General features: G+C 36.8%; 1 protein-coding gene across 1 annotated transcript in view; it reads right to left on the bottom strand.

The window, feature by feature from the left end:
• Positions 1 to 16,043, bottom strand: part of PPFIA2 (PTPRF interacting protein alpha 2) — a 338,047-nt gene that overhangs the window by 57,600 nt on the left and 264,404 nt on the right. The window contains exons 8-10 of the mRNA XM_075057802.1: positions 12,151 to 12,372; positions 9,758 to 9,904; positions 7,680 to 7,814 (exon numbers count right to left, since the gene is read on the bottom strand). Coding sequence (XP_074913903.1) covers positions 7,680 to 7,814; positions 9,758 to 9,904; positions 12,151 to 12,372 — 504 coding nt within the window. The remainder of the gene's footprint in view (positions 1 to 7,679; positions 7,815 to 9,757; positions 9,905 to 12,150; positions 12,373 to 16,043) is intronic.

Raw genomic sequence — 16,043 nt, 5'->3', positions numbered from 1 at the left:
ATATTGGATTTGTTGCTATGGAAACAGGAATGTGCATAAGGCATATAGATAGTGCTACTGATGACTTTGAGTTGTGAGCTCATGCTTGTCAAATGTTATTTCACTGTCAGATTTACCCTCTCTCAAAAAGAGATCCTGAACTCCATCTTTAGATGAGCAAACTTTAATATGTACAAGAAATACTAATTTTACAACTGTATTTTTTTAGTAAGACTTTTTTTCATACTGTTGTCTACTAATGATTTATCAGAATAATTAGGAATAAATACCAAAGTAGTTCCAGATGTACATCGTAACTTAAAATTACCCATAACTTAAACTCATTAGTATTATCGGGACCAAAAGATCAGACAGAAACCAAGCCTGTGATCCAGAGATTTACAAATATAAACTGCAACTTTTGATATCAAGATATCCATATGAGAAATCCTGCTTTGTATAAATACAAGAATAATGCTTAATTTTGAAGATTACTACTATTCTTTTCAGAGTAAGCATATTCAGAGATTCTTGCAAAATTTAAGGGAAAGTCAGTATACTTTGTAACTAAGCTCATTTAATAAGTGCAGTTATTATTTCTGGTCATGAAGCAGGTGTATTTTGATGTATTTGAACTTATTATCTGAAACTATTTTTTTTCTATTTATTATGACTTGGACCAGTGCCAATCTCTTTATGATTTTCTTTACCTTATATTTGAGTTTTCTTTACCTTATATTTATAGTTTGTTTCAGCACACAAGTGCCAATGCACTGCTTCCTCTCCCAATCGGATAAATAGAAAGATAGGGTTGAAAAAGTTAAGTCCCTGTCATTGCAGAAAACCAGATCATGCTATCCCTTCCACAAAGTGACCAAGCTGTATCCTCCTCTGTAGAGGATAGACTTTGCCCCTTTTTTGAGTTCTGGCTGCACTATTGGTTCAACGCCTTCCATTAATGTGTCTCCAAGGGTCAGGAGAAGATTTGAAATCATCAAAGCTCTGAGCTGATGATGGAGAAGGCTTAAGTAATTTTACCTCTTTTGAAACCATTTTAATTGAGGGAGATATAGAACCCATTGAGGGTATCACCCTACAAAATTAAACTACTTAGAAGCTTCATTAGCTGACTGCAAACTTTAAAAGCAAGTTACTTAACTGTTGCTGCTTCTGTACACTTAATTGCAGGTTAATGCAAAATATGAAGATAACTAAACTAATAATTCTAGGTTCAAAGGGGATCTCATTTAAGTCTTCTGAAATGTGGTGCTGTCTGTCATAACCCATCCTTGAGAAGCCGGTCTAGCTAGCTACATAATTTACATTCATTTTTCAAACTAAAAAATAGATTTTTCAGTCCAAACCACACCATACCTTATTCCTTAGCAGGAAACAGTGTTTTCAATGCATTAAGTAATTGTGGTATTAGGCCTAACTACTATTTGGAAGAGGAGGAGGAGTAAAATTATTGTCAGAATTACGTATGTTATCTGAATTCTTATAAAGAAAACAATCTTGAAAGAACATGATGTTCTTTTAAGATTCTTATAGCTATCTAATTCTGTTATTTCATAACTTCCTACTGCTTTAATAATTCAGTAAGGTATATGTTTAAAAAAATCTTTTTGGATGATAAATATAAAATCTTTTTGGATGATAGTTTTCAGTTATTTCACTAAGATTATTAAAATGTTCATAGGTACATCCTTGTTAAAAAAAAAATCTTCCCGAATATGGCTCAGAGTACCAGTACTTTGTTTTCCAGCATAAAAGAAAAAAGAGCTGATCTCCACATTCATCTCACTTTACAACTCTTTGGTAGGATAAAGAGACTTTAAAATGAATTAAAATTCAGTTTGCCTTAGAATCAAAAGAAATGTCATTATTCTAAACACTTAAAATGTATTTGAATATTTTATGTTTCCTTTATCTATGTGCATTTCATTTGTTTGTTTCTAAAGTGTTATTCTGTATTACTTTAAAAGAACCAAATTATTTTATAACTGAGACATTAAACAATTAGTCTCCACTGCTTGTCTGGCAGAGAACAAGCACAGGTGTGCAGCCTTAGTACCTACCCCGGGCTCTTATGCTATTTAGGGATTTTAACCACTGGGTATTATGTGCCAAATGCATGAGCAGCCCCTGCAGCAGGGACATGAATCAAAAGGGCGTCCTCTGTATGGGCTAGGGGGACAGCAACACACATACATACTCTCTTTTTTCCTCTCACTTGCAGAAACCCACTTGTAGACAAATAGCTGCAGTAGGAAAGAGCAGCCCTTCCGTCTCCTGGTGTGCCTAGCTGGCAACCCCCCAAATGAGGGTTTCAACACCTCTCATTGCCCTTTACGCTGAGGAAGGCCCCAACCTAGGTCTCAAAGAGACCCTTCCAGACAAAAAGACCTAGCAATTTAGCTGTTCCCCAAGGGATATGCAAATGCCTCCTGCACAGACTTCCCCAGGCCATGCTGTCAGGATTGACACACCTGTGGTGGCTACGCTTTTGTGTTGTCCATGTATGTTAGTCAGCCCCAGACATTCCTGCTGGATTAGGCTCTTTGAGACTTGGGAGCCTACCATAAAAATATTGAATGTCTCCATCTCTGCCTTGTGGTTTGAGGCACAAGGCAGAGGCTGAGACACCAGTGTTAGCCATGTTCCCGTAGCAGAATTTCAGATACACGTGAGACAGAAGGGACAGCTGTAGACTCTGAGGTTCATAAACAGAAGTTGGATTTCTTCTGATTTGCTTTGCTAGGAGTTAACTGAGTTAAAAACTTTCTAAAGTGGAACTTGTGTGACTACTTGCTTGGCAGACCTTACCCTACATTCTTCTTTTTAGTATAAGACTTGCATGCCTGTTCACTAGTATGCTGTACAGGAGGATTAGTAAGACACATGGTGTGGTATTCAGCAACTAGCATTTAAAGCGTTTAGCCAGCACATTCAGTTATAAACAGATTTGTGAAACTGTGCATCTTAGTTTGGATTAAAAATATATGGACAAGACCTAACAATGTCTGACACCTATGAGATACCAGCATGAGTCTTAATGCTCACTTTGCACTCTATATGCTATGAAATAGCATAGAAATAGCCAGTACAAGCCAGTAATAGGAAAATTTTGCTTTGAGGGAATAGCGAAGCAGCTTGTATTGTTGCTCTCTAACCCTGTTAAAACTCTGCTGCTGCTCCTGCTGCTAATGCACCCACCAAAAAAATGTTGCTTTCCCATCATCTGTTACTGTTGGCACTGCACATTTTCTAGGTCTTTGCATCTTAGTTGAAAAAAAGTAATCCAATTTCAGATGCAGAAAGCACCTGTACAGTACAGGTGCTACAATTTTTCTTCCTCTGAGCTGCATGAACAAATCGAAACTTTTATAATGGTACAAGCCAATTTCCACAGTTTTGAGACCTTGACTTTTGAACACCTGCTGTCTCCAGATTTTCTGCTGGCTGCCTATGGTACACATTCCTTTTGGCTATCCTTGGAATGAGTGAGTTATTCAAGAAGAAGGAATGCATTATTGCATTAAGCTATGCAATTGAGGGTGAAAATAGGTGATCATGATGACTAAGTAACAACAGCTTACAAAGTTATCAGCTATTTGTTCACATGCTCACTTCTAACCTGTTAGAGATGTGACAAAATATGTTGGCTTATGTCACCCCTTTCTCTGAAACCCAGCCTTTCAGTCACTAGATATCCACACATTCTTGTCCCTCCTTCATTTCCCCACTACCTTCTACACCTCATAGGTTTAATAAGCAACTCCTTCCATTTAGCTCTGTCACACTTGCTTCTTTCACTTCTTCCTCCTATCAGGACAAAATCTTCTGTGGAAAAGGCAGCACAAGAGGAGGGATGGTTTGAGAAGACAGTAATGTGTGGTAAATGTGGACTTCTAGGCTTCCCTCCCCACAGAAGATTTTTGCTCCCCCCCTCCCCCCCCGAAGAAGGTTTATCAACTTCTTTCTCCAGCTAACACATCATTTTCTTTCTCTCCCTTGTTCTCAGAGAGGTTTCCATCTTAACCACATCCGTTCCTTGCAGAACTTCTTTTCCCCCGCTTTACATCCTTTCCACTCTAGACCACCTCCTTTCACTTTCTTGCAACTTCTTCCCTACTTAATGCAAACCAGACCCCCACATTGTCACAAAACAAGCATTGTGGCCCACTTGCCTCTAACTTTCAAGTCATTTTTTAATCACCTTTAAAATAAGCTGAAGGTGTTACTAGGCTAAATGTGGTTTATGATGATTATGGTTTCCTCTTCTGCACCTCAGTGCTTCTCTAATGCAGCTAAAAAGCACTGTCAGTATTTCTGGTGACCCACATACAGGAATGATGGAGTCAAATGCTGACTGCTGTCTTGTGATCAGAGAAGTGACACAGTACCTGGGCTACACAAGCACCTGAGGGGGAGAGTGGCTACTGTTGGGAGCGAGTGAATGGAAGTAGGTAGATGCTGGTTGTCTCCACTAGACCCCTCCTTGAATACATGCAAGGAGAAAGCGCGCTTGACAGACTAACCATCTGGAGATTCTGGAAGCTCCAATGTCTGTCCCTTCTGAGGAAAATAAACATCTTACAGGATAAAGAAAGGTTTAGTTAATATTGGAGGGAGTTCTTTCTACTACCAACTGCCTCTTCTCCAGGGCAGGCAAACAGAGCAATACTGTGAGAGTGAGTACAAGGTGGCTCAATGAGTCATGGCAGTCTAAACCTTGGGATACATGCTGATAGCTGTGCTACTTGTCATGACCAGACAGATACCAGTGCAACAGCCAGGCAGGACAGCACAGTACATGGGATCATGCTGTTCCAGGTTAGTCTGCCACAGGCTGACTAACCCTCCAGTTGCTCACCCAATGGGCAGAACACAGTGAAAACAAAACCAAAGAAAAGTTCAAATGATTCAGGTAAATTTATGGGTACTTATCTGAGTTCACTGTATAGTCCAAAATTTGGAAGTTCACTCCTTATGAACTAGTTTGGGCATGGAAAAGTAGCAAAAGACATTCACTAGCCCATATATATAAAAAAGAAAACCAACTCATTTTAAAAACTGACACCGTAAGAGGATCTCATTCTCCATCCTTCTTTTGCAGAATCCCAACCCAGATTTATTATGAGGAAGAGTATAATAAATTGAATGCAGAATTGTAACATGCATATTTTAAACTTGAGGGGGGGAGGGGGGAGAAAAATCACATCAAAATCCAGAACATGTTTGTTCTGTTTTATCTCCACATGTAAATAATTGGTCTTATATTTTACCCACAGTGAAGCAGTCATGGTTTCCAGTTATCCCATACTACTTTCCTTTAAAAAACATGTAAAACATATTAGGCTTAACTCACCTCTTTCATATGATTGTAACCCCATTAATCTCAGAGAAGCCACTTTCATTGAGGTAGTACAAAAGAAAGGAGAATCAGTTTTGACTTTTTTGCAGTGCAGAAAGACTAGCTGATTCAGGGGGCTCATCTTTTACTTAGTATACAGGGACATGCAGTGACCATAGCTCAGGTAGGCAGACTTAAGGTAGTCTGAAGCCGGCTAATTTGAGCCCTACCGACAACGTGTATGCTGGCACAAAGCTCAACAAAGGCAAAATTAATTAAGCATTATTCAGTCCCTTAGGTAGGTCTTGCAGCTTTCACTGAATAGCTAGTGTGGTAACAGTATACCAACTAGCTAATTTAAAACTAAAGTAAGCTGCAGTGACTACAGCGTCATCCTTGATTCCGAGCTACTTTTACGTGATCCATGAAAAGTACTGGACTTTAAGCTTCAGAGTTGTCAAACCAGCACTTTAATAAGCTCTACATTTTGCAAAGATGTTGTATACAAGATATATACAACATAGGCTTATTTGGCCTCTTGGCCAAATTCTGACCTTCTTCATGTCTTTTATTCCAAGAAGACACAATTTTTAATAAAATAAATTTCTTCAGTTTTTCATGTAATCACAGAGAAATGAACAGAACCGACATTACAGTCTAGTATACTTATTTCCTGCTTGGCAAAAACTTTGATAAAGTACATCAAAGTGAAATGGAGTGGAGCACCAGCTCTGTTCACAGCTCTCTAACCACATCCCATGAAATAATGTAAGAAGACAAACAGAGATGTATACTGCAGCTTTATGGTCACAACAACAACAGTATCTCATGGAAATCTCTGAGTGCTCTGCATGGCTGAAATGGGATTTCTTCTTACAACATTTGTCATTAATATAAGTTCAAGGAAAAATGCAGTTGCAAGAAAAGACATGCTTGAGACTGCAAAATACTTACTGGTGCCTAATTGCTGGAGAAATTATTCAGGAAAAATCCTCTTAAAATAGAAAACAATATTTTTAAGCTACTGAGGGCATTAGAATATGTGATTATTTGTTGAATCAGAAACAACTGAAAAAAAATGTTAAAATGCCAAGGGATTGCTCTTATGTGCACCTGAGTTTTTATTAAAATGCGATGATATTTATTTGGTATTTCATATAGCTCTCTTTTTGCTGATTCTTCTTTTTTCCCACCATTTTCAGTCTCTCTTTCAGATTCCCACCCATTCATATAAACCTAAAGTTGACAGCACAAAATCTTGATTACTGAATAATGATCTTGCCTTAATAAAATAAAAAAAAACCCAAACCAAATGCCCCCAAAGCCTCTCTTTCTTTCTTTCTACTTCTTAACTAAATTACTTAAAAATCACACTTTATTAATGAGCAGCTCAGCACTTAAGGCTTCACTATAAATGGAAAAACATGAGAATTGAAAAAAATCCATCAAATTTAAAAATAGCTAGGCACATAAATAGCTGGAAACATTCCTTGGCAATAGAGAAAGGAAAGCTTAGGTAAATCAGAATGATATGTAATACAACCTCTTAAATGCATTTTTCTTTATTTGCCTGATATTAAGAGATGAAGAATAAACATATTACGATTATATGTCTTTATGAAGCTGATAATATCTGAGCTATAGTATTAACTACATGCACACCTGAAAGTATTAGAGGCCAAATAGGAAAACCGCACTACTGAAAAATTATTTTTATCTTATTTTTCTGTGAGAAAGCTGCCATATAATAAATTTATCAGAAAAAACAGTTTGAAGTCCTCTCAAGGATTCACATTTGTCTTTGCAGATATACGATACAAAGAATCATTCAAAACAAACCTTTTAAGTATGTACTGCAAGTTGTCTTCATTTGTGTTGTACAAATGATCCCAGCTGCCACTAAGATTTGATTTTATAGCACTTACTGGAATGAAAGTAATTGTTTCCAAATACATGGTGTATGAAAACATCCAGAAGAACTAAGTATAGGAATGAGACTTCCCCCCACCCCTCTCCCCTTAAATTAGAAACTCTTACAGAGTAAAACGAATCCTCCTAGGATAGGTAATGCTCACATATATTGATAATAGATGACTCCTTTGTAAATATAGTCTAGGCTAACTTACAGATAACTACTTTTCCTATTAGCAAAATGCTAAAAATTACAAACACAGTATTGAGACCATTCCTGGTTAAACTTGTGGCACATACTTATCAGGAAACACCTTCTTCTTTCAAATCAGTTTGACACTACTTTTGTTTTGTCCTTGAGGTGAGGAATTGCGATGCAAATCAACATTAAACAACGGGGCTTCTGAAGTGAACCTATTTCTCAGGGCAGTACCTTAGTCAGAGCTGCAATTCTCTGAGCCAGTTCAGCCTCCACTTCAGGTAAGGTTTCAGCCTTCCTCATCGTCTGCTGCAGCTTCTGCTCAGCCAGCTCTAGCCGCTCCTGCAGCTGTCTGTTTTTGTCTTCCAGCTGAAGGCCAAAGACAGATAAACAGGTATAAAAAAAAAATAATCAGAATTAAGATTTTCCTTCAGTTTCTTAGGTGTTGGGGAAGCGATCACAACTCGTTACTTAGGCATTAGACACTCCACAACCTGGGAGAGCTTCTTGGAGAGGTATTAACTCAAGCCTGGAACAGTGTAGGCTGCCTGTCTTGCTAATGATGAGTGATTTGAGGCTCAAGTAGCATACGAAGATGAAGAAAAGGAGTTGTAAAATGGTACTAATGCAGATGAACAAAAAGCTCCTCTGATCAACCTGTTGTTTCTCTGAGCAAATAAAAGTATTGGTGCCAGTAAAATGAGAATTTTCTAAATAGAAATATGGGGTCCATCTCATGGAAAAGTTTATATATGAGCTAAACTGGGAAAGAAGTAAAATTCCAGAAGGATAGAATTCCCAGCAAAGTTTCTGTACAAATTGCTAAATGCAATTTTCTGAACAAATGCCAATCACATATTAGGAAATGTTAAAACTGACATTTCATTCATGATCATAACATGGTTGCTACTTGCTTAAGGTTGCAGCGATGTTGTTTTTTGTGAACCTACAATTAAGTCTGATTTTACGAAGGTGAAATTGATTAACCTGTGATAACCATTAAAGAGAAACAGGAGGACTTTTGATAACTGCAGTATTTTCTGGCCTACTGAGATGCACCACCTGATTAAGAATTTTTTAACAGCTTGATAAGTGTTTCCTGCTTTCCTGTTGATTCCAGGTTATAGAAAACATAATGAAAAAGGAGTGTGCTTTTAGATTTCTTTTGAACTCTTCAAAAGCATGAAAAGGCAGGCTTTTCACATCAGAATGCTGCAAATCAACTTTAAGTCTGCCTGTATACGTTCTAAGCCTAGTTCTGTTGATCACTGCTTTGAATAGGTAGACCTCTGCAGCACAGCAGGACTTACATTGGCAGCAATAAAAACTCAGATACAGGTACCTTACTTTTCCATTGCTGGGTGTTGGTGGTTTGGTTTTTTTTCTAACAATTGAAGATACCTCTTAAAATAGTCAAAGGTAGCTGGCAGAAGCTGGAAAGTTTGAGTTCCAATGCTTTAATTTCCCTGAAGAGTTAGTCACATACAAATATATATACACACATACAGAGGGATGTGTGCACCTATATGTAAATATATCTGCATGCAATCATAGAAGCAGAGATTATCAGATCATACAGGCTTATTTCCCATATAGCATTTTATATTGTTTCAAGACATGATAGGTGAAAAAAATAAATAAGTCTAATACTGAGGCTGAGGAGGAATTTCATTTTTTACAGTTTGTATTATTTTCGTTTCATGTTAGCTTTCTGTTCACATTGTATTCTTCAAATTACAAACCAGTGTTTTCTGTTCACTTTACACTTCAGCTTTTGGAATCATCACGGAAAAAACGTACCATGAGAGAAAGCTGCACAACCACATTACACTGTTTTTTAAAAACATATTCATGGATAGTTTAGCTTTGTAAAATTTTATTTACATACTACTAATATGTGAAATCACTAGAATATACTGTATGCAAATTTTCATCTTTCCTGCAGAAGGGAATTTCTTATACTATTTTTTGATTTTAATTGTTATTAAATAAAATTCAGAAAATTGTTACATAAAAAACAAAGATAATCCTTTACCTAGGTGATATGACTATGTGCATTTATGCAAGACACTATTAGAAACCACAGTTATTTTCCAGTATTGAATGTACACATTGATTTGGTATTCACAGTTGTAGTAGCTGATAAAGCTTAGAGATGCTGAACAACTTAGGGTTTGTTTTTTTAGATTAACTGATCTGTTGATTAAAAATGAACAGATTAACCTAATGGAAACCTCCTACTGTAGATCTGGCCCCTTTTCTGCATTAATTTTCATTGTGTATGAAGAAAGCAACCAATGCAGGTACTGCACCTGACGTAGGATGGCTTCCTTGTTTGCCAGTTCATTTTCCAGCTTATCGTTCATGTCATGTATGGAGGTGGATTCTCTCTGTGCACTGAGGTAGCGCTTCTCCAGCGTAGTTATTCTTTCTTCCATATCTTCCTTTTGTGCCATTGCCTAATGTGACAAAAAAACCATCAAGAACCATGCCATTAAAATGCTACAGAATTTTATGTCAGTTTAATTTTCATGCTAACAGTAGACAAGGATATAAGGTATGCTCAGCAGTAATTTTTCTGTTTTACAGAGAATTTATTTCCTTTGGGATTTCTTGCAACTACAATATTTAAAGAGTTAGCTGTTGAGTAGATCAAACAGAAACAATCCTCACCTTTTGTGTATTTTTCTAGTTCTATATTTTTCAGTGCAAAAACCCATAGCAAACCCAGCTCACATTTACTTGCTTGCTTCTTAAAAAGCAGCAGGCTTGATCAGAAAATAGAAAAACTGATACGGTTACATAATAGTAGAAACATAGTACAGTGATGTGGGGAAAAACGTATAGGCACATTTTTACTCTTCCTGCTAAAAATTTCTGCTGAAGTACATGTAGCAGACAGCCCGTGACATGTCCTGAAATTTCAGACAAACAAGTGACCATGATGCTGGGTACATGACATAACCAGAAGACATGGGTATGTTACCCATATTATCCATATATGTTATGAATAGGATTCCTTTAAAATCTTGAGCTGTTTTTATTCGTGTATTACAAGCTGGCCTCACTGAAGTCAATAGCTGTAATTTAAATAGATTATTCATTAGTCTGTCTATTACATTGTTTATTTCTCTTCAATTAATTTTAGTGAAAGCAGAAAATTTTATTAGTTTTAAACTTGTGTCTGGCTCTTGAGAAGACTTACATGTTGCCACATAATCTTTCACAATGAAAATATTTACTGATGAGCATATCTTGCTGTTTGCATTATATTACATTATGAAAGCAGTGTTGAAGTAAGCAAGATTATTTTTCAAGACACAATGAACATATAAATAGATCCAAATAGCTAGTCCTAAAATGGACCATATCGAGGTGATCTTTTTGCATATTGCTGAAAAAAAACCCATAAAAAAACCTAATTACTTATGCAATTCATTAAAAAAACACAGGAAAAAAAACCCCAGTAATTTATCCAATACTAAACTACCCTTCTTGTTACAGGTATTTCATTTTCCGTGTTGGGAAGACTATCTTTTGTGGCAGTATGAAATAATGAAGACAGGCACTTCCACCTTTACAAATATATTTCAGGGCAGATTTTGCACTGACATTTGGTAATTATTCTACATGCAAATGTATTAGTGGCCACTCTGCTTAGGAAGCAAAGGGCTAAAAGCAAGTAAGCCTGTAGCTGGCGTGATGTGGTATTTAAGAGAGAAACAGCAAGTGGCAATCAAGCATTTGTGAGACAGCAATATTTGTCAACAGGTAAATGAGAGTGGAGATATCAGAGATCCCTAGTGATATGATGTAGCAGTGGTGGGAAAGGAGAAACATATCAGCGCAAACTATTCTTTGTAACCAGATAAAAATGATACAATACTTAAAAGAGGCAGAGTACAAAGATGTGAAGACACTTTGAGGCTGTGTCAGGCATCAGAAGTTCTGAAGGAACATTTCTTCCAGAATACTAGAAATAACAGGTTAAATATATACATACAAATCCATACATATACACACACACAAATCCATATGAAATACCTATATTGTAGGAAGCAGGTTAACAGAAAGATAACTACTCTAAAATCAAAATACTGAAATAGAGTCTAGAAGCCAGCCATCCACACATATTGAGAACATCCACGTAAGAGAAAATACTCGGGAGCACTCTGGAGTACTAAGGAGCACCACAAATTTAAGAGGAGGAAAGAAAGGAAAACTGAATTATATATCTCTTTATTGAGAGAAGGGAATAGAATACTATAACAGAGGTGATGAAGTTACCACACAGGAGTAAATATTGTAATTGATTATATAAATAACACCATTTTATAAAACAGCCCAGGAGTTTTAAAAATGTACTTCAGACTATCTACCTGACCAGCATCTCTATTTAGCAGAGTTCATCTTAGAAACTTGAAATAGCTGAAAACTTGCCAGAATGCACTGTAGCAAAGCTAATCCACCAAGGAGTTGGCCTTCCTCCTATTAGAGTTGCACATATACACACCCACTTTTATGAACATGGTTTTATAAAGAGATTTCCAGCATTATTTCTTAATGTAAATTTTGTGTTTCCTATGTACAAGGGCTTTTATCAGTGCTCAGCTTTTGCTGCCCGTATTCATTGGCCTCTGGCAGTCTGTAGTTGGTATCACAGGAACAGCCAAGAAACACGAGGTGAGTGTGGTGAATTCCTTACCTCTCTAATGTCTCTCTGATATTTACTGTTCATTTCCTCTGTTTTAATGAGCTCCTTTCTGGTGGTCTCTGCTTCCTGCTCTACCTCTCCCACCCGGGAAGACAGTGCAGCCAAACGCTCCTTCATCTGTGCCATTTCATAGTTTTGCTTTTCCAGTAGTTCCTGAAGTTCAACAACTTGACTGGCTTCATCATTTGAGTCGATGGAGCCATTTGATAGGCGCTGTTAACACAGAAATTACATCATTTATTAATTATATTTTAATGTGGACTCTATCTAAAGAATTTCTAAACCAAAGATTATTTTAAAAATTACAGAAGCAACTAGGAAGAGAAAAACACAATAATTTTCATTAGATTAGATTGATAGGATAGGTAAGATAAGACGTTATCTTACACATGTACATTAGGTACATAAGACAGGTGTACTAACAAAAAAATTGCAAAAGATTAGTATTCATTCATATCAAGGGATTCCAGAATGTAACATCACAGGGAGAAGTAAACATTTGCATTAAGAGCAGAATACTATACGAAAATAGCTTTAGTTTGACATTATGACTATTCAAGTACAAATTGCAACAATACTACTCCTAAAAAGCACCAAATGACATGAATACATCTTAGCTCAACTTACACAGCATTTAAACTTAATCAGTCTATTTCATTTGCAAGATAGGCCATGCTGCAGACAGAAAGCAACACAAATAAATCACAAACTGACTGTACCAGAAAGTACTTATGAACATTACTTTGCTTAATGGCTTTAACAACATTCTTTCCCCAATCAGCCATAAAATTAACCCAGATCAAGACCACCTGCCCTTCTGCGGATCATTGAATAAAATTATTTTACTCTAAAAATTCATTACATCAAATAACTGAGTTCCAAAATTGCTTTCTTTATACTGGTTAATTATATTATCTTGACATTTTATGTTAGCTGCTGAACCATCGTTGATCTACTTTCAGGACACCATCGTAAAATGACAATAGCAATTTAAAAACTTATTTACACTCAGTTTGCGATTTGGAAAGTGTTCAGTTAGTCTACTTCAGTCAAAATCCCATTAATATGCAGCAATCACATATGTAAACAAAATAGTACTCAAACAGGGCAAAACACTCTAACCATCATACTTTATTCCATTGTATAAATTTGAGATAGCTTTTTAATCTATGATAACTATAATCTGTTTCACAATTATAGTCTCATACAGCAATTTTAGTGGTTGTCACAAATGAACAATTTTACCTTTCATTGAATTTGCCCTCCCAAACAAAAGAAGCTCAAACAAGAACGTGAAAATATGCTATGCCAGTAGAAGCAAAAGGCATCCTGTATATGATGCTGATTCAAACACATTTTCTGAATTAGTGAAAGGAGCAGGAACCTCCCATGCCCTCAAGGAATTCCCTACAGAATAAGCTGGGAGTCAGAACTGCAGCATCTTCTCCATTACTGGTTTTGTGAAGAACGTCCATGTCTCTCATCTTTTCTTTTTTTTTTTTTTAAATCTAGTTGAATTTTTTGTGCTGAAACATTTCCTGGTATTCAAAGAGTTTCCTGTTGATGATGCTGTGTATTAATCACAATCCATTTCTAAATAAACAATTAGTTGAATGCTTATAATAATGAAATCTATGTTTTGAATAGATCTCTCTTAATTATTACCTGAAGCACTAAGGGAAGTCTTCTCAAAAGAGCACGCAAGAAAAAGTTTCAAAGTAGATATTCTTAACTGTCATACCCCTACACTACCCAAAATCCCCAATATATGCAAGAAATAGTGTCAAATTAGTACAGAGAAGTGGAAAAAAGAAAGTACTGAAAGTAAGCTGAAACAATTGGGAAGTTTTTAAAGGAGGGCAGGAATATTAAAGGAAACTTTCTAACAGTTGAAACATTCTAGCAGAGCAAACGAAAAATGTAGATGGTCCCTAGATCTGGCTTACAAGTTAGTCATCTAGATAAAGCCTTCAACAAATTTTGTGATGCTGCCTATCAAATGTGGTCATGAAAAAGCTACATATGGACACATTCCTTAATTTCAATAGTTTCACATAAAAGCATCTACTAGCAATGGCTATTTTTCCTTGAAAAAAGAAATGTGGCAAATAACTAATATGCTCCAATGCTTTGCTTTTTTTTTTTTTTTTACTAACTGGTTTATCCAAGAAAAGATAGTCCACCTGTTTCTATCACATTTACTTATTTAGACCACAATGCTGCAGAAATGGTATCCTCATATAGTTTTGACTTCATCTTTTTTGCTTTCTGCAGACACAACAGGTACACGCAGCAGCAATGCGTACACGCCTGCGACTCATGCCATCAGGGTCTCTGCTCCCTCCCCTGTCCCCTTCCACGGGTTTCTCAGCCAGATGAGAAATCTGGTTGGCATCAGTCTGAAAGACCTCATACAACTCCAGACGTCTTTGCTTGGGCTAGTTCAGAGCAAACAAAGGTAAATAGAGCAACTACATCTGTACCCAGCAACATAGCACTTGTTTTCCTCATCGCTGGGAGCAGCAACAGCAAGAGGAAGGTCTGCTGCTGGTTTTTGGAGGGCTTTTTTTGGTGGTATATCACCACATACCAGATAAGTAACAGAGAAATCACAGTCCATACTAAGGGTTTCAGAAATACCCTTACTTCATAAAGAAAGCTTTTACACTCAACCAAATATAGCAAAGCAAGCTAGGAGAAGAAACAGAAAGGAGATGAAGTAATCGCCAAGTAAATCTGATGACAGTGATGGTATTAACTACAGCAGAGGTGGCATACTGCAGAGGAAATCAAAGTTCAAAAAATACCCTGTAGGACCGAGTGCCATAAAGGGTAATAGGGATTAAACAAAAAATGCCCGGGGAGGGGTGGGGGGGAATACCGTTGAATTGCTTATGGTCTGTGGAAATGGAGAAGGGAAATAAATGTTCATGTTCCCTACCGCTGAACAGTATGAAAAGGAAACCAAGACCCCTGGTATCAGATTTTCTTTCTTTCAAGATCCAAAAAGCACAGCCATAAGGCATTCTGCTGCTTGTATAGGAGTGCCAGCAGGGAGAAGGACAGCAAATTGGGTAGCACATAACAATAACTCCCCCCTAAATTGTTGCTTCTCTCCCCTATTCTCTCTGCTATGAAATAATAAAAGGAAAACCAGCAGCAGACTGGTTTAGTAGTAAAAAATAAGAACAATGGTAAAAGGAACAGTGGGAGAAAGCGTAAAACAAGACTAAACCAGAATATTGTAGCCTCTGTTAATCCACTTCATATTGCCCTTTCAATTAAGCCTTAGCAATAGTACTGAAGGCAAACTGAGTGGAGGTACACTTAAGTTCAAGAAAAAGAGTAAGGACACCAGACTACAGCAGTTAGCGAAGAAATTGTAAAATTGTCCCAGGCAAAATACTTCTCCATTTTATTTTGTAGAAAGAACCTTACAGTCAACTACATATGTGACAAAATATACACAGGAACCTAATTTTATAAAGGCAAACCCCAAGAACAGTAAAAAGCACCTCCAAGTGATATTTTCTCTCCGGTTCTAAAACATCAGATATGTTTGGTCTAAATACTATCAACCAGCAATTAATTACATATTTTGTGCCAGAATTTAACCCAAGAGAGTGGTGAGAAGGAAAAAAAGAATATCTCACAGGGTTACTGCTGAACAACCAGCAGTGGAGATAGGATTCATTTACTTGATAGAACTCCTCATCAGTGCCTGAGAAGTTTGTGGTAGTATGAGCACAGGTGATACACATGGTGCCCACGCACATAAACATTTCCATGCCTGAGGACTACATTAAGCTCTGTCTAACCAAAAGGTACCATTGAATAATTAAAAATAATCTTAAAACTCAGAAGTCTGGTCTTTCAGAATTCCT

The sequence above is a fragment of the Buteo buteo genome, chromosome 26, assembly GCF_964188355.1.
Source record: "Buteo buteo chromosome 26, bButBut1.hap1.1, whole genome shotgun sequence".
NCBI lineage: Eukaryota > Metazoa > Chordata > Aves > Accipitriformes > Accipitridae > Buteo > Buteo buteo.
Note: the sequence above shows the minus strand (reverse complement) of the source record. Positions and strands in the feature narration are given on the sequence as shown.